The 19,016-nt window shown below is 43.6% G+C and overlaps 1 protein-coding gene across 3 annotated transcripts in view; it reads right to left on the reverse strand.

Annotated features, from left to right (window-relative positions):
- PXDN (peroxidasin) overlaps nt 1-19,016 on the reverse strand; it is a 275,495-nt gene that overhangs the window by 74,850 nt on the left and 181,629 nt on the right. For all 3 annotated transcript variants that reach the window (XM_029595788.1, XM_029595787.1, XM_029595789.1), the window contains exons 13-16: nt 17,982-18,094; nt 16,760-16,916; nt 15,965-16,073; nt 4,872-5,029 (exon numbers count right to left, since the gene is read on the reverse strand). In XM_029595788.1, the coding sequence (XP_029451648.1) occupies nt 4,872-5,029; nt 15,965-16,073; nt 16,760-16,916; nt 17,982-18,094 (537 nt within the window). The remainder of the gene's footprint in view (nt 1-4,871; nt 5,030-15,964; nt 16,074-16,759; nt 16,917-17,981; nt 18,095-19,016) is intronic.

Below are 19,016 nucleotides of genomic sequence, written 5' to 3' on the forward strand. Positions count from 1 at the left end.
GCCGCTGAGTAATACAAAAGTCAAGTGAACAGAAAAACTCTGGCTGGCGCCTTATCTCAAACTTGGGGATTTGGTATGGCTTAACACTCACAAGCTACAACTTAAGAATCCATCTACAATGTTCTCACCTCATTTCGTTGGACCATTTCTAAACACTCAGCAGACTGGATCAGTGGCATATCAGTTGAAGCTGCCCCCCTACTCTTAAGGTCCACAACATTTTCCACACCTCTCTCTCCCTCAAGCCTCTACTATTGTCTTGGTTCTCAGGATCTCCCCTCAAACCAATGGAGTTAACATTAGAGGAGGGGACAGAGTATGAAGTCCAGGAGATCCTCAACTTTAAATGCATCCCAAACAAACTCCACTACCTCATTTTGTGGCAAGGCTTTGATCCAGAAGAAAATATTTGCAAACCCACCTCAAATGTTCAAGCCCCTTGACTTACCTGAGAGTTCAATTGCCTCTTTGCACACAAGCCTAAACTCAGAGGCCTGGGGAGGAGGGGGGGGGCTTAGAGGGAGTGATGTAATGTTTGGGCAGTTGTAGGCTGATCCTGTGATGAACCACACTCACCAGAACATCAACACACTGCTTTGTGGATCCCATGCCTTCGCCCTCCTTAGGCGCATGCACATGGCCCGCCTCGCCTGATATAGGTCCCATGGCAGAAAACATGCCTTTGGGCCATTTGAACCCAGCTGGATCCCTAGATCTTTGCCTCAGCAACAGGTCCTCCTGCAGCCTTGTAATGCGTGTTGCTTCCCATATGCCTCGTTACCTTGTCTGCCTTGCCTCATGCCTCATTATTACCTTACCCTATCTATGCTGTTTGTGTCTTGATCCACTGTGCTTTGTCTTGTCTGTCCGTCTCTGCCTGACTCTTGGTTATGACCCTTGCTATTAATTCTGACTTCTCTTCTGGACTGCCACCTAACCTGATCTCAGTTTGGACCTCAACCTACCTGCCTGCTCCAACCTTGGCATGGACCCAGATACTGTTTTCTTGCTGCCTGCCTTGACTGCTGCCCATGACTCGACTATGTCTACCTGCTTCTTATGGGACTTTTGCCTAAGTCCTACTGGTGGTAACAGGGCTGATAAAGATGAGACCCCTGATCCAGTCTTAGTAAGAGTAAGTCCACTTCCTATCGGCATAGCCTAGTAGTATTGTCTGCTAAGCTGTGTCAATCATGCCACAGCCCAAGGGCCCTCATCCATGACAGATACTCTGTCATCTCTTGAATTTTGAGTCTCAGTCCTGTCTTGGCTCTTTTCTTACCTCTCCCATTGCATTTTTAGTGTTTTTTCTCTAGGGAATCCTCCTTTTCTGTCATTCCACTATCATTTGGCCTGCCTCAAGGTTCTGTCCTGAACCCTCTTTTCTTTTCTCTGAATACTAATTCCCTTGGTGCTCTGATTTCCTTTCATGGTTTTTATTTCCATCTTTATGCCGATTCCCAGATTTACCTCTCTATGCCAGACATTTCATAAGGAAACTACTCCCATGCCAGACATTTCATAAGGAAACTACTCCCATATCTCAGCCTGGTTGTTTACCATTGCTGCCTGGATGTCCCACTGACACTTTAAACTCAACATTGCCAAACAGAGCTTCTTATCTTTCTCCCCAAGCCAGTTTCTAATCTTCCTAATTGCTCTACTTCTATGGATAATGCTATAATCCTCCCAATTTCCTCGACCCATAACCTTGCAGTCATCTTCAATGCCGCTCTCTCCTATACTACACTGCTAAAATGTGCTGTTTCTTTCTGCCTATCACCATCAAAACCCATCCCTTCCCTTTTGAACACACTACCAGAACCCTTATCTACGCTATCATTTCCTCCCACTTAAGACTATTACCATCTGATCCTTACAGGTCTCCTAGTTAGCCACTGCTCCACTACAATCCATCAAAACTTTAGCTGTGTGACTTATCTTTCGCCAAAGTCACTACATTCATATAACCTCAAGTCACAACATTGGCTCTCTATCTATTCCCGCATAAAAGTTCCTCTTACTCACCTTTACACTTTTGGATAACAGAAGGACTAGGAGGCACTCCATGAAGTTAGCAAGTAGCACATTTAAGACTAATCGGAGAAAACTCTTTTTCACCCAATGCACAATTAAGCTCTGGAATTTGTTGCCAGAGGATGCGGTTAGTGCAGATAGTGTAGCTGGGTTTAAAAAAGATTTGGATAAGTTCTTGGAGAAGTCCATAAACTGCTATTAATCAAGTTGACTTAGGGAATGGCCTTTGCTATTACTGGCATCAGTAGCATGGGATCTTCTTGGTGTTTGGGAAGTTGCCAGGTTCTTGTGGCCTGGTTTGGCCTCTGTTGGAAACAGGATGCTGGGCTTGATGGAACCTTGGTATGACCCAGCATGGCAATTTCTTATGTTCTTACAGAAGCCTTAATTCTGGAGCTAATCACTACCTCTCCCCTCTCTTCACCTCTCCATGTGCATGTTGCTCATCAGACAAGTCTCTTCTATCTATGCCCTTCTTCTCTACTGCGAATTCCTGACTCCTTGCTTTCCACCTGGTTGTACTATAAGCTTGGAACAGACTAAGGGGCCAAATCAATAAATTTGCGTAGAACACGGGCGCTGAGAAGTCAGCGCCCACTTTCTTAACATGCCCCAAGTGCCCCCAAGGGGGGCACCATACAATATTTAAATTAGGGGGTCACGTTAGTAAGGAGGCGCTAGGGTTGCTTGCTCACTATGTGACATATGAGGACAAAGGCTAGTGCCGGCGCCATTTTGAATACTGGCAATACGGCCCGAGTGCAGGAGGTCACTCCTGGACCCCCGCTGGACTTTTGGCAAGTCTTGTGGGGGTCAGGAGGCCCCCCCAAGCTGGCCAAAAGTCCCTGGGGTCCGGGAGCGATCTCTTGCACTCTTGCCGTCGGGTGCCAGGAACCAAAATGGCACCGATAGCCTTGCCCTTACTATGTCACAGGGGCTACCGGTGCCATTGGTCAGCCCCTGTCACATGGTAGGAGCACAAGATGGCGCCGGCCATCCAGTGCTCCTACCATGTGACAGGATCTGGCCAACGGCACGGATACCCTGTCACAAGGTAAGGGCAAAGGATGGCCCGGTAGCCGGAGGACGGCCCGGAGCGGGAGATCGTGGGAGATCGCTCCCGGGATCCCCACTGGACCACCAGGTACCTGTAAAAAGGTGTGTGGGGGGGGGGGGGGAAGCTAAGGGGTTACTTTTAAAGAGTTGGGGTGGGTTTTTTGTTTATCGGCTGGGCAGCCGATAAACAAAATGTGATTGGGCCCGATGGGAAAAAACCCACATGTGAATCTGAACCGATTCCGGTTCAGATTCACATCTCTATTGAATAGTTAAGTAGTAATAGTAGAAGAGAGGTTGCATCTTCAACAATAATGAAAAAATGGGCAACTATAGATTGTTGATTTCTCTAATACTTTGTTGATATGGGAAGTAAACAAATATGACAATTCAGTAAAATATAGCAAAGTACGATGTGCCATCTTTTAAATAAACAAGTTTAAAACTGTTCTATTTTTATCTCTGCAAATCTAATTCCCAGGTTTCTTTTAATTTTTTGCACACTTTGCATATGTACATTGTATCAGAAAATTATCTGATACACTCTGTTTAGCCAACAAGAGAGCTAAAAGATCAACAGAAATATGGTACCCATAACTAATGGATCAAGTGTAGATACATTGTTCAGAATACTGTACCACCTACAGAACTGAAGAAAAGCACTTTAAAGATGTATGTGGATACTCATGAAATTGTTGCAAGATTTTCCAAGTTTAAATTTGTAGGATGGTGATATCGGTCCAACAGTTTCCATGGAAAATAAAAAGAAAGTAGCAAACAGTGTTTTGTATTACAGTAGTTACAAAATTAATTCATGTAAAAATTAATTTTCATTGAACCATCCTGTGATGTATTCATATTTTCATGAACATAAAGAAGGTTGCTGTAAATAAAATGATGTTCATTTAGTACCATGGTCAACATGTTTCTTGTAGATTCAATGCAGACATATCTTTCAATATCATATTACAATAATATATACCTCTACCATTTTAATACAATTCCAAAAATTCCATTTGATAAAAAACAAATATAAGTTTGCTGTCAGATTCTTGCCTCTAGGATGATTAATTTCAGTGCTGCATGCTATTTCAGATTGAAGTTGGCGACCATATTTGCTTGCAATATGGCAACCAAATTGAATTCATCCTCACTGTGCAACCAATTTAAAATACAAGCTGGCAAGAACAATAACCTATTACCAAAATAAAATTTATCAAGCACGTATCTTCCTACTTAATTGTAGCTAGCTCCTCCATCAACAGTGGCCTTCTTGAAAGCTATATTTTTGTTGATTGTGAGCATCTTTTTTAGGGTGCCATAGCTTAAAATTTCGTTTTGCAGCGCAACACCAGATTTTTGAAAGAGCTTCTGGACTGAATGTTTTGATCTCCTTGAGTTAGCAATGGTAAAGGTATTGTTTCAAGAGAAAAAAACCCCAATTTACATTAACACATCTATAAAGGAGAATCTTATCACACCAAAATATTTCTCACTTTCTCAGCAGGAACCCTTAGTTATTCAAGATTCCAGCCTTCTCTACCTCATGTGCTGCAGTAAATATATTTGTATTGCTATTTTTATATATTTGGGATAGTTTGTTAAGCAAGGTGTAAGAATATCACCAAGAATACCTGAGAGAGATACATAATGTTTAAGGGTTTTTTGGTTTTTGTTTTTTAAATGCTTTGAAGTATGAGACCTTGCCTTTAACCACTAAACTACACCGCCTCCTTTTTTATACCAAATACAACATAGGAAAACAGATGTGTACTAACTTGTGCCATTTAGGTCAACCATTAAACCATCCTGAACATGTTCCTGAATGAGTTGTAAGGTCCTTTCAAATATTTCTCCAGCTCGTGCTTGTTCAACTGTATAGGGATCTCTTGGGTACCGAAATAAAGCCAACAAATCATTTGGAGAACGAGGTCGACTAAAAGGAAATTTAAAGAAACCACATATAAAAGTTTTCATATCAATAAGTAGGACAATGAAAGAGAATGGAGAAATTATTTACCTGATAATTTTGTTTTCTTTAAGTGTAGACAGATGGACTCAGGACCAGTGGGTTTATGCTCCCCTGCCAGCAGATGGAGACTGAGCAAGCTGACATCACAGTATATATAAACCTTGCAGTGACCCCAGCATGCCAGTATTCTCTTCAAAAACAACTGTAGACAGACCAGCAAAAAACTTGATTATTAACCAACCATAAACACTGAACTCACGTAAGAATCTAGGTACCCCCAAGCTAGGGACTGGATGAACGCTTACCAGTAATTCCTTGGGACCCAGAGCCCCACCAGAGGACTATTAACACACTCATGCGGCAGCCGAGGGCAGGAAGCTGAGTCCATCTGTCTACATTAAGGAAAACAAAATAATAAGGTAAGTAATTTCTCCATTTCCTAGCATGCAGACAGATGGACTCAGGACCAGTGGGATGTATCAAAGCTACTCCCCCAACAGGGTGGGAGGCTGCCTGCAGTCTAGTCAACACTGCACATGCAAAGGCTGCATTCTCCCGGGCTTGCAAATCCAGACGATAAAACCTGGAAAAAGTGTGTAAGGAGGACCATGTCGCAACTCAGTAGATATCGATGGCAGACAACAGACTAACCTCCGCCCATGACACAGCCTGAGCCCTAGTGGAATGAACCCTAACCTGAGTAGGCAACAGCTTTCCAGAACCCACATATGCAGTCGTGACTACCTCCTTAATCCAATGAGCTATGGTAACCAGCGAAGCCGAAGCACCCTGATTACTCCCGCCATGGAGAACAACAGGTGATCAGTTTTTTTAAAAGACTCAGAGACCTCCAGTTACCTCATGACAAGATGCTTAACATCCAAGGAGCTCAAAAGGCGAAACTCCTCCACATCCCTGACCTTATCCAGGGATGGCAAGGAGATGGACTGATTCTAATGAAAGTCCGAGACTACCTTGGGCAAGAAGGATGGAACAGTACGCAGCTGTAATGCCCCCAGAGTCACCCAAAGGAATGGATCCTGGCAAGACAAGGCATGCAGCTCAGAAATCCGACACTCAGTCTTCAAAGTCAACAACCGTAAGGAAAGGCTACGCAGTGGTTGGAACACAGGGCCCGCCAAAAATTCCAGCACCAATTTAGACTCCACAATGGAGCCGGTAACCACAAGAGGGGCCTAAGGTGTTTTACTCCCTTCAAAAAAAGTGCCACATCAGGATGAGACAAGGAAACACCATTCACTAGGCCTTTGAAACAGGCAAGAGCTGCAACCTGCACCTTCAAGGAATTATGGGCCAAGCCTTTATTCAATCCATCCTGCAAAAAATCCAGGCCTTAAAAACTCTCCAAATCCGCACATAAGCCAAGGAAGTGGAGAACTTGCAAGCGCGGAGTAAAGTGGCAACCTCTAAAGGGCCAAACTGTAAGAGAGAATTGAGTCGGATCCTTGTGAAGAACCAGTCCCTGCTCTAGCAGGATCCATGTGTGGCGGAAGATGAACGGGGGCCCTCTACCAGGAGTTGTCGCAAATGAGCATACCATGGATGCCTGGGCCAATTCGACACCACCAGGAGTACTAGCCTCCTGTGGCCTTCAATCATGCAAATTATCTTGCCCAGCAAGGGCCACGTAGGAAAAGCATAAAGTAATCTGTCTTCTGGCCAGTCTTGTACGAAAGTGTCAATTCCCAGGGTCCATGGATCTCTCCTGAGACTGTAGAAGCGAGGAACCTTCGCATTTTGAGAAGTCGCCAGCATGTCTAGGAGTGGAAGGCCCCAGCGATCTACAATCAGCTGAAATGCCTCAGCTGACAACACCCACTCTCCTAGGTCCAGACTCTCCCTGCTGAGAAAATCGGCTCTTGCATTGTCTTTTCCTGCAATGTGAGAGGCAGAGATCATCTGCAGATGACCTTCTGTACATTCCATCAGCTGGTCTATTTACTGTGACATTTGCTGGCTCTTGGTTCCTCCCTGGCGATTGATATAAGCCACCATCGTCACACTGTCCAGCATCACGTAAACTGCATGATTTCACAACCTACGACTGAACTGCAAGCATGCCAGCCATACTGCCCAGGCCTCCATGCGACTGATGTTCTAGTGGGACTCTTCGGCATTCCAGTGCCCTTGGGCCATTAACTCCAGACTTTAAGCCCCCCAACCATGGAGACTTGCATCTGTCATTAGTACCAACCAGACTGGAGAGGATAAGGGAACTCCCTTTCTCAGATGATCCTCCTGCAACCACCACTGGAGGAATATAGTGTTCTTCAACTGACGTACTTAAGAAATCAATCTCTGGATCCGAGCTTCCGGTAGGAAAACTCTGTCCTTTCCCGTGTAGAACCGGTCCCCCCAGCTACTCCGACTGGGATTGTTGAAGGTTGCTCTTGTTCAGGTTCACCACCTAACTGAGCTCTTGCAATAAGAAGATCACCTTGCCTGTCACAAGGCGGCTCTTTTCCTGAGACTTGGCTCCAATCATTCAGTTATCCAAATACAGGTGCACCAGGATTCCTTCTTTTCACAAGGTCGGCACTACCACCATTATAACCTTGGAAAATGTTTTGGGAGTGGTGGCTAGATCAAAAGGCAGCGTCCGAAACTGATAATGACACCCCAACACCGCAAAGTGTAGAAAACGTTGGTGTTCCAATCTGATGGGAATATGAAGGTAAGCCAATGACAGATCCAAGGAAGTCAGAAATTCCCCCAACCGCACCGGCATTATTATAGAGCGTAAAGTTTCCATTTGAAAATGAGTCACCTTTAAGTGATGGTTGACTCTCTTGAGAACTAAGATGGGAAGAAAGGAGCCCTCCTTCTTGGGCAGAACAAAATAAATGGAATATCACCCAATACTTTCCTGAGAAGTAGGTACCGGAACCACAGGCCTCAGTCTGAGGAGCCTTTGAAGCGTGAACTCCACTGCCTGCTTCTTCTGCAGGGAATGGCAAGGGGACACCAAGAACTCATCCCAAGGCGGACTGTGAAATTCCACTCCATACTCTTCACGCATCACCTCCAGGACCCACTGGTCAGAAGTAATCTCGGCCCACCTTTGCTAAAAGAGAGACAGACTTCCCCCCTATTTCCTGTTCTGGAAGGTGGGTCGGCAAACCTTTATTGGGAAGCTCAGGAAGGTCTACTTCCCAAGCCCACTCCTCTCTTGGACCACCAGGGACAAAAGATCCTTACAATGTTATTATATGTAATTATCTTACATTCATTTTCCTTCTTTTTCCAAGTTCTATATCTCCTTGTTACATGTAACTGCTTTTTCTGCACTAATGTTCAAGTTAAGTTTATTTATTATATTCTGCACTCCCGTTTCTTGTGAACCAGCATGATGGGACTATCGTCTTGAATGTTGGTATATAAAAGACTTAAATAAATAAATAAATAAATAAATAAAAGGACTGAGACCTACCGAAAGGCCATCCCCATGTAGGGATGACAACACCTGGAACCCTGGAAATGACCCCTCATACCAAAGGGGCGCTGTAAAGGAAAATTGGTTCTTACATGCATGATGGACCACGACAACTCCTCCGGAGACCAGCGTCCTTGTGATACTTGAGACTTACACACAGCCCCCAACCGGATAGGCTGGCATCTGTTGTAACCACTATCCAGTTCGGAACCTCCAAGGCCAACCCACAACTCAAATTGTCCTGGCACAACCACCAATCCAGACTCTACTTGGCATGTTCCGTAAGAGGCAGTGGTAGATGAAATTGCTCTGAGACTGGATTCCATCTGGAGAACAAGGCCGATTGAAGAGGCTGCATATGAGTGAATGCCCAAGGAACCAATTCCAAAGTGAAAGCCATAGACCCAAGGAACCTGCAGATAATCCCAGACCTTGAGAATCACATTGTTTAGCAATACACCAATTTGTCCCTGGATCTTGACAATCCGCTCCTCACTGAGAAAAACTCCCCCAATCCTGGTATCAAAGTACACTCTGAGCAACTCCAGGACTTGAGACGGTACCAGCTGACTCTTGGGAAAATTCACAACCTAGTCTAGGGACTGTAAGTGCTGCAGCACCCTTGCCACTGACTGATGACAAAGATCCTTTGACTTTGCATGGATCAACCAGTTGTCCAGGTATGGGTGGACTAGGATGCCTTCCTGCCAAAGAGCTGCTGCTACCACCACCATCACCTTCGTAAAGGACCTCAGAGCGGTTGCCAATCCGAATGGCAGGGCGCAAAACAAAGTGATTTCCAATGATCATCAACCTGAGAAACCTTTGATGAATTGAAATGTGGAGATTGATATCCCTACATTTGACAGAGGTCTAAAACTCTCCTTTGCGTACTGCAGCAATCACCGACCTCAACGTTTCCATCCAAAAACGAGGAACCCTGAGCGCCAGATTTACCTTTTTTTAAATCCAGAATCAGACGAAAGGTGCGGTCCTTCTTCTGGACCACAAAATAAATGGAAAACCTTCTGGACCCCCATTCCTCAACCGGCATTGAAACTATGGCCCCCAACAGATGAGGACGATACAGTCTCTGAAACCCCCCGGTTTTTTTGCTCATAAGTGCAAGGGGACCTTATGTACAAATCTTTTATCAGCCAAGACAATTCTAAAGCGTAACAGTATTCTATCACACTGATCCGAGGTGATCTTGGCCCACTCCTCAAGAAAGGATGTTAGCCGACCTCCAATGCGTAGAACAGAAGAGCGGGCTGGCCTCGCTTCATTGGGAGGACTTGGTACCGAAGGCCTTGAAAGTACTGATTCCATGACTGTTGTCTCCTGTCCCCTTGCCTCTGAACTCCTCCCGAAGGGCGAGACTGATGGGGAGACGGCTTAACCAGAATAGAGTCCGTGTTTAGGAGAAACCTCTACCGAGCTTCGGTTTGTCCTCTGGCAGCTTGTGCCTTTTTGACTCTCCCAGAAGCTTCACCAGCTGCTCTAAGTTGTCCCCATATAGCAGTTTTTCCTTGAATGGGAGTGATCCCAGCTGAGACTCAGACAAAACAATTGCAGACCAGTTCCTTAACCATAACAGCCTTCTTGCAGAAACCGCTGATATCACTGAACGAGAGGAACTGCGGATGAGATCATACAAAGCATCTGCCCTGTAGGCTACCATGGCCTCTAGCATCTCAGCCTGCTGTGCGTCCTCCAGAGATAAAGACTTTTTTATTCAGAATAAAAAGCTTAATAAAGAAAGACTTGTCAGACTGCAATTGCTGAACCCAGTGAAGCCTGGCCCAGAGCATAAAACTGCTACACACCGCAGCACAAATACCCAAGGCCGACACCTCAAAGATCTTCTTGAGATGCAGTTCCAACTTCCTATCCTGTATATCCTTAAGTGCGGCCAAACTGGCTACCAGGATTGTTGTCTTCTTCATCACAGCAGAGACCGAAGCATCCACCTTCGGTAACCGCAAGATATCCAACATGTTTTCCGCAAAGGATACAATTTCTCCAGAGCTCTGCCCACCTTCAAGCCTATATCTGGAGCTTTCCATTCTTGAAATACTAAATCTTTCACTGACTTGTGGAAAGTAAAATTCTTTGTCCAACCCCTGAGGCCCCGTATGACTGGATCCACATGTGGTCTGAATCCGCTTGGGGGCTCCTTGTTTCTAGTTCACTAAGAACATATGGTATCAGGGGCCACAGCTCCTCCCAGCGAAAAAGGCGAACCACTGTTGGATCGCCCCCTCCACTGAAGGTGCTTGATCTCGTGCCTCCTCTGGGTCCGTGCCGTCCAAAACAGGTTCCATCCCAGATGGATCCGCCAATAGGGAATCTTCAGTCTCCAAACTTTCTGAGCTAAAATCAGCCTTCCCCTAAGGCAACTGATGAGCCAGCAGTCTCCGGACTCTGGTTTCCCCACCAGAACAAGACAAATGCTGCCTCTTTGCCACAGCTGGCTCTGACAGGTCCAGTGCTTTGGAATGGTGACGTCCAGCCGCCCTTTTGGCTAAGAAAGCTTTATGCATTAACAAAACGAAATTGGGGGAAAAATCCCCCGACACCTCTGAATACTGCTCAGGGAAGTCCTCCTCCACTAACAGAGGATCCCTGGACCCCTGGGACTCTGAAAGCCTTCTATTAGCCGGCAATAGCAGTGGGGGCATGGCAGCACCTTGCAAGCCCTGTCAGACATGGCAGTAAAAGTATTCAAAATGGCCACCATTCCTGCCAAAATTGGGAAAGCATTAACGGGCTGCTCGGCTCCTCCTGCACTAAACGCGAAAGATCGCTGCTCTCCGCGGTCGCCCTTGTGTTCCCCAAGCTGCCTTCCCCACTGGAAGTGCAGCAGGAGCAAGTGCCGACAAGGGAGTGGCGCGCGTGTGTCCCCCACATGCCGCGCATTGACTGCCATGAGGCATGGTGGGAGAAATAATGTCGGAAGCCTTTTTTTTTTTTGCAACTAATCTCGGAGCCGACTCGCTGCTAACAGCCTACGTTCCGGGCACCTGAAGACACACGGAATGCCGCAATGAATGAAAGGCACCTGAACGGCACAAGGGGCAAAGGCAAAAAAACAAATAGCGAGTCTTCTATTTTATTATTTATTTATTTTTTGTGAGCTTTATTCTAAAACTGTATACTTGTGGCTGCAGGCTCTGGCTGTGCTCATGAGGGAGGGAGGAAATGGAACTGGCCCCACAATTTATCTCCCCCTTCCGCAGGTAAAGGATCCGATCAGACCCAGGGATTTACAACCCCTCCCACATGGCACATCCTTCACCTGAAAGGATGGCCCCACTAGGACCTACCAACATTCAGGGAGGGCTAAGAAAGAACTAACGCTAAACCTAGACATTATTAATTAACTTACTTTTTTTTTTTTTTTAATTCCTTCAGACTGCAGGTTCTGCACCACCCTCCATCTGCTGGACACAGAGAAATACTGACAGACTGCAGATGACACACCAATTTAAGGGACAATGTCAGTAAAACTTTCTCTGTCTCAATCTGCTGGAAGAGAGTCTGGACCGATCTAGGTATGTACAAGGAACTGCTTCTTAGGGGTGTGCATTCGTTTTGAACGTATATGTAAAACGCTACTTTTTTTTTTTTTAACTTAAAAAAGTGATGAGGCTAAAACGATCGGATTTCCAACTTATTCAACATAGCTATGTTGAATACGTTGGAAATCGCGATCGTTGATCCTAAATAAAAATTTAAACCCCTCACCCTCCTTAATCCCCAAGACTTACCAAAACACCCTGGTGGTCCAGCGGAGTTTTGGTAAGTCAGGAGGTCAGGAGGCCCCCCCAAGCTGGCCAAAAGTTCCGTTTGTGTCCAACGAGGGGTCCGGGAGCGGAACCGCGGTGGACCACGTGACGGCCGCGTCACTCCGACGTGACGCGGACGTCACGTGCTCCTTGGAAAGGAATAGAGGAATGGCTTCCTGACTCCCCGCTGGACCACCAGGGAATTTTGGTAAGCCTTGGGGGGGGATTAAGGAGGGTGAGGGGGTTTCAATTTTTATTTAGGGAACCGGTGCACGTATGGACATAGACTCAACTTATGGAATTCTCCATATGTCCATATTGACCGAAATTGACCCCCCTTTTCGACTTATGGACTTATGAACATAAACTTTTTGTCTGCACATCCCTACTGCTTCTTATCCTCCTGCAACCGAGGCACTGGACACTCGCCCCACTTACTGGCCAGTTTCTCCAACTCGCTCCCAAACAAGAGCGAGCCTTTAAAGGGCATCTTTGTAAGACTGGCTTTGGAAGCTGTATCAGCTGACCAATTTCGCAACCAGAGTTCATGCCTGGCTGCTATCACTGAAGCCGCTCCTCCAGCAGAGGTCTGGTCCAAATCACAGCCTGTGTCTGCTAAAAAGGCGGCAGCAGGCTCCACAACCGCTCAGGAATTCCCTCTAGACTCATCATCCTCCTGAGAGAGATGCAGATAAGATCTCGCCACTAGGGCGCAACAGGAGGCAATCTGTAAATTCATCGCCTCTGCCTCAAAGGCTTGCTTAAGAATAGCCTCAATCCTTCAATCATGTATATCCTTCAAGGATGCGCCTCTCTCTATGGGGATAGTCATCCACTTAGACACGGCACATACCAAAGCATCCACTTTGGGAAAATGCTCTATCACAGTTAGATCCAGGGGGGTACAGGTCTTCCAATGTCCGATCCCCCTTTAAAATTTGCCTCTGGAGCTTCTCATTCCAGATCAATAAATACCTGGATGGCATCCATCACAGTGAAAAAAACAAGGGGTTTTACATAAGGAAACCAAAATGGGATTCCTTCCTCGGCTCTGACCTAGCATCCAAACCAGGAACACTCAGCTGTTTCAAGGTCTGGGAAATCAGGGCCATCAGTTCATCTCTATGAAAGAACTGCAACATGGTTCGATACAGTTCCAGCCCTGGAAGAATTTCCCCATTTTCCAGGGAATCTGGATCAACCTCATCATCAGTGCCATCCGGATTCCTGTCAGGAACACCTGCAGGGAGATGGGGCGAGCCCCGGTGCTTAAGCATAGGACTGGAAGAGGGAGTAACCACTGGCTGAGGGACTGACCTGACAGAAATGGGGGAAGCGGAGGACTGCGTCTGAAGAAAGGCTTGCAAGCCTTGAAAAAATTCCACCCAAGCAAAAACAGCCTGGTCCAGACCAAGCCCAGGAGGAGGAGGAGGAGGAGCTGGTCCCACAGAATTGCCCTTGCCAGCGGAGGAACCAGTCAAGGGAGAACAAAGATCTGGCATCCCCCCAGTCAAGACTGTGACCAACCCATCAGAATGGGAAGACCCAGGCTTAGCAAAATCCAAGGAAGACAGTGCTGACAGGTTAGAAGCCAGGTCAGGCCGAGTAGCCCTAATATATAACAGGCAACACAAATAGGAAGACGCTTAGGCTTCTTGCTTACCCATACCATCGCTGCGGAAAACATGATCCATGCATTAATACATAATCCTACTACTTGGTTATGTTCGACCCTTCATATTTATCAACCTGCAAGGCATTTAAGGTCACTATCAAAAAATCTGCTGGAAATCCCCTCACCAAAATCGACTAGACTACATTACACAATTCTATACCTGACACACTTCGACAAATACACAACAGAAAACAATTCAAAAAAGATCTCAAAGCAGCTCTCTTTCAGTTAGCTTACAATATCTCAGAAAACTGAAAAAACATTACCACAAATTATACCTGTTTTTTCTTGGAAGTTGTTTGTAGCACTAGTAGGCTCATGCTTTCTTTTTTCTTGTCATGTAAGTCAATATTTTTAAACTTTTGTTTAAATTAATGGAATGTTTGTATTTTTCTTCTTTTATTTACTTTTATTGATTTCGAATTTATTTTATACTTGTAAACCGTTTTGACTAAGTCATTGTAAAGGCGGTATATAAACATTTTTAAATAAATAAATAAGTGTCGGAACGGCTCGCACTCAAAAAGAAAATGCATCCAAAAAATATGTGCCTAGAAGCAAGCATGGCAAGGTACACATACAACCTGTGTGCCAAGCGCGTAAAAGTTTGTGTGCATAAAAAGCGCGCCCAAAAACCAAACTTATAAAGCGTGCGCAGAACCAACACACTGCGCACACCAACGGCGTATAGAGGGCAGCAGATCATACACAAGAGTGCATGGAAAATGGCTGCAGTGGCCTACCATGCGGTGTGCAAGAAAAAAATCCTAAATGCGGGGCCTAGCCCACCAGGGGCCGCTCAACCCAGTTGAGCCCAGTTCCCCAACCCCAATGGGAGCGGGAATGAATGTTGGCATGGTGGGTTGAGAACAGAGAAAGTCCCGAAACCCATCTAACTGTCTCTGATTCTGGTAAAACTTTCTCTTTTTTTTTTTAACCTTATCTGAGCTCAGCGCTTACCGGCTGAGTACAGAGACTGTCTCCTGCTGTGGGGGAGAGGGGGTCTGCCGTCACTGCCACGCTTGGCTTCCTGTACTCGCTGCTTTTCAGCTGAACTAGCAGCTAAGTCCACGCCGGGAAACCCAGCTATCATAGCAAGGCACACCTCTGAGGGACCATGGAAATCGCCTCAGGAATTCTCAACTGGGGAATGGACCTTTAGGTATCACCGCAGGAGAGCGGAGCTTTCTGGTCCTGAATTTAGAATTTCTAATTTCTCCTTTCAAAAATCTCAAAGCAACTCCCACAGGGAGATGCACATCCACCATCTGGGGTCACTGCAGGGTTATACTATGATGTCAGCTTGCTCCGTCTCCATCTGCTGACAGGGGAGCATAAACCAACTGGTCCTGAGTCCATCTGTCTACATGCTAGGAAATACTAACATTAAAGAATACAAATGTAAAAAATGGATATGATGAAATCTGAGTTCAACTAATAATTTTAAACAGGGGCATGCTATGGCACAGAGGTAATTCACCTCTTGTCCTATAGCTTGCTGCGTCTTCCAAATTAGAAATCAAATAAGCAAAAACAAAAAGTTACAGTAATATAATATTAGTATGGGAAAACTAGGTACAAATTCATTCAATAAACTATTTAGTGTTAAGACTTTAGATCCAACTATGGAATGTCAGAACATGGTAAATATAACGGTTTAGCTGGCTTAAGCTCATGGAACATGCAGTTTCTGCCAGCCAGAGTAACTCCTCAGGGCCATATTAGGTGAATATTTTGTACATGAATCATACTGTGGTCCAGTTTCCATTCAGAGAAATCTCGTCTTTCCTGTTCTCTCAATTATGAGGAGCAAAGACACCGAACAGATGTTAAACTTTATTCATTCATTCAGAACAATGATATTCTCACTTACTCTGCCTTTAAAAGATTTAGATTATTGTAATTAACTTATGTTTATTACTATAGGATCTCTTTTTACACAAAAAGAAAATACTTGGGACTTAAATGTTTTAAATTTATACCTGTCAAACAAATGTTTGCGTGTTGAATTAATAGCTCTGTCGACAGTTGCAATTGCTTCAACAATTGATGATGCTACAAATGGATCTCCATTTCGACTGACTTCGGGTACTAGAAAAATATGAAGTTGCATAGTAGTGAAAAAACTACTGCAAGAAATTTCAATTGTATAAAAGCAATGTCTAGACGCTACATCACTTCTGCTTACAAAGAAAATTACAGCATAGCTTTTTGGACTTTTCCAGAAAACAAAACTTAAAGATGAGTAATCTTTTTGGAAGTCTGATGGAGGAATTAGATTGCTATAAATAGGTCTACCTTAATAATTTGTGTACATGCAATAATTGGTGATTTTAAAGACAAATTTATTCCATGTCAAAAAAAGTAAAATATAGGAAAGATTTTAAAAGCTAATTCAAAACATGGCATAATTAAGGGGGGTGTGAAATATTTTGTAAAGCTGGAAAGAGAAAATGGAAAAAGGATGATATAGGCATTTCAATGCTTACTATTTTTGTGCAAGATTAGGATTTTTGTATCTATCAACAACTACATATGAAAGAATATACAACAGAAAGGGTGTTCATGAGATAAACAAATAATCAAAGTATGTTAACATTTTTACAAACTGGAATGTATACGGGCACACTGAAAAATTTCACTAATTGCTAATACCTCGACCAGCGGACATATTGTCTCTAGATGCATCAGGCAAAAACTGAAACACTGAGTAGATCAAATACGTATCACATCATCCTATTTTTCCTGTACATTTCATGAAGATATTTCTCTCTTACCAAAGACACTTAGCACCATGCTAACCGAAGAGTACCCTATCGTATTCCGGGCAACACACTCATAACGGCCTTGATCTGCAGGTCCCACATCACGAATTGCCAGAAATCCTTCAGGACTGATATGGAACTTTCCACTTTCTGTTACCTGAATCCCATCCTGTAACAAAAGCACATTGCAGAAATTTTTTTTCAACAGCTAGATTATAATATTCTATGACTCTGATATGTTTATTACTGATATGTTTATTATAATATTCTATGGCTCAGATATGTTTATTACTTTTTTTTTTTTAACAATTTTTTAACAATTTTTTTTTAACAATTTTTTATACATTTTTAGTGGACAGAAGACCATTTTTATTCTCTGCAAACACCTACAAAAAAGGAATTATACACTGTGTTAAACCACAGGGAGATAATCTCATCAAATACAATCCCTAGGAGGCATTCAAAAAGCACAGGACTGCTTCTATGGCCAAGTCCAAAAGCAAAGCATGCTGAAAGCAACATGGTCTAAATTACCAAAAAGGCTGCTCATCTTGTAAAAAAATTGTTAGCAGTAATTTTGTTACAGATTTGACAGTTGCTTGGTTTTATTTGTAATTATTACTACATAAGATCTGGGAGTAACCAGCAGGGAGTGGCAGTTATTTCCATAAGAAACTTGCTGTGCAGACTGGATGGACCATTTGGTCTTTTTCTGCAATCACTGCTACGTTACTGTTATTATGTTTTGTGATATTATAAATGATCTAGAACTTCAAAGATTCCTGATACATCAGTCTCAAAATTTACCTGAAAGAACATTTGCTTGTAACATTCTTGAAAACACAGAAATCATGTGCATTTGTAGAGAACCGTGAATAGACATTTATGTTACCATAACACTATTTATGCTTTTATTTGAAATACTTTTCAGTTAAAACAGTTTGGCATTCCAACCATCATGAAACAAGATGATATTAAAAAGGCATATACTACTATTTAAGTAATCTGTGTTAATTCAGAGGTTCATTAGAAGTTTAAAGACAGTTTTAATGGGTCATTCATTTTGAAAAAATGCTGAATTATTAAATTCTAAGTTGTTACTGAGAATATGGAGGCTTATTGGACTTGCTTGTTTTAAAAAACTACATACCCAACTACTAGAAGCCTGATTTACTGGTACTGAAGTTACTGAAAAAATGACACTATCTCACAGAAATATCGCACAACAGATTACCTTATTCCATGTTATTACTGGCTCAGGCTCTCCTTGAGCACTGCAAGGAATCTTGATATCTCGGCCAATCTCTATTGTCAAGTCACTTGGAAAAGTGGCAAACACAGGGGTAACTAAAATAAATGTTACGTTAAAATAGTCAATATACAATTTTGTTCCTAAAAATTATTGCAATAGAAATGAATAAGTGCACATCATATCACATAAATGACCAGATTGAATGCACATGATGGCTATTTGCAGAAATCTTATAAAACATTCAGCTATCATTACAAACAGTGTAGCTCAGAGCAGCTGGTTGTTCATACAGCTAGTTGTTAAACACAAAGAGATCGCTATCAGACCATACTTAGCCAAATAAGTGGAAGCAATTTAACATCTGGCTATGTTCAGCAGTGCCCACTTAGCCGAATAAGTTACTTTTCCAGCTACGTAGTTAGCTAGTCAATGGGCAAGCAGTGGGCATAAATGTATGGTGCTAATTGTCTGGCTAACTAAGGCCTAGATTCATCATCTTGCTATAAATATAGCAAAAATAGTGTCTGGGATAAAAAAAGTTGCATGGTTAGGATAATTTTCCTGGTGTTGCATAGGTAATTTACCGCAACGCATGTTAGATGTATTGCACCCACGTTATTTTCACATCGCAAGTTGAAAAGTCCAAGAGAGAAAGACTGTAGAGGATCACAAAAAAGTTAACTATTTATACCACTGTAAGAGGGGGCACTTTTACATGTAAAGTCATATATGAACAGCACAGTTACCATCAGTGAAGATTTAATGTGATTTGGAGGAATGAAAGATGAAAGAAGAGTAGATTTGTACCATGTTCTCTCTACCTAGCTTGATTGCAACTAGGTAGAGAGTGCATCAAGCTAGTTATGCCTGCGATAGCTGTTACTGCTGAAATGGGATTTATCGCAAATCCTTTTTCGGGAGGGGAGATGAAGGGGGGAGGGGAGAGAGAAGAGAACTTCTGTGGAGCCCCACTGATTTTTGAGATTTTTATACCACTGTAAGATGAGGCATTATTTT

Source organism: Rhinatrema bivittatum, chromosome 3, assembly GCF_901001135.1.
Source record: "Rhinatrema bivittatum chromosome 3, aRhiBiv1.1, whole genome shotgun sequence".
Classification (NCBI taxonomy): domain Eukaryota; kingdom Metazoa; phylum Chordata; class Amphibia; order Gymnophiona; family Rhinatrematidae; genus Rhinatrema; species Rhinatrema bivittatum.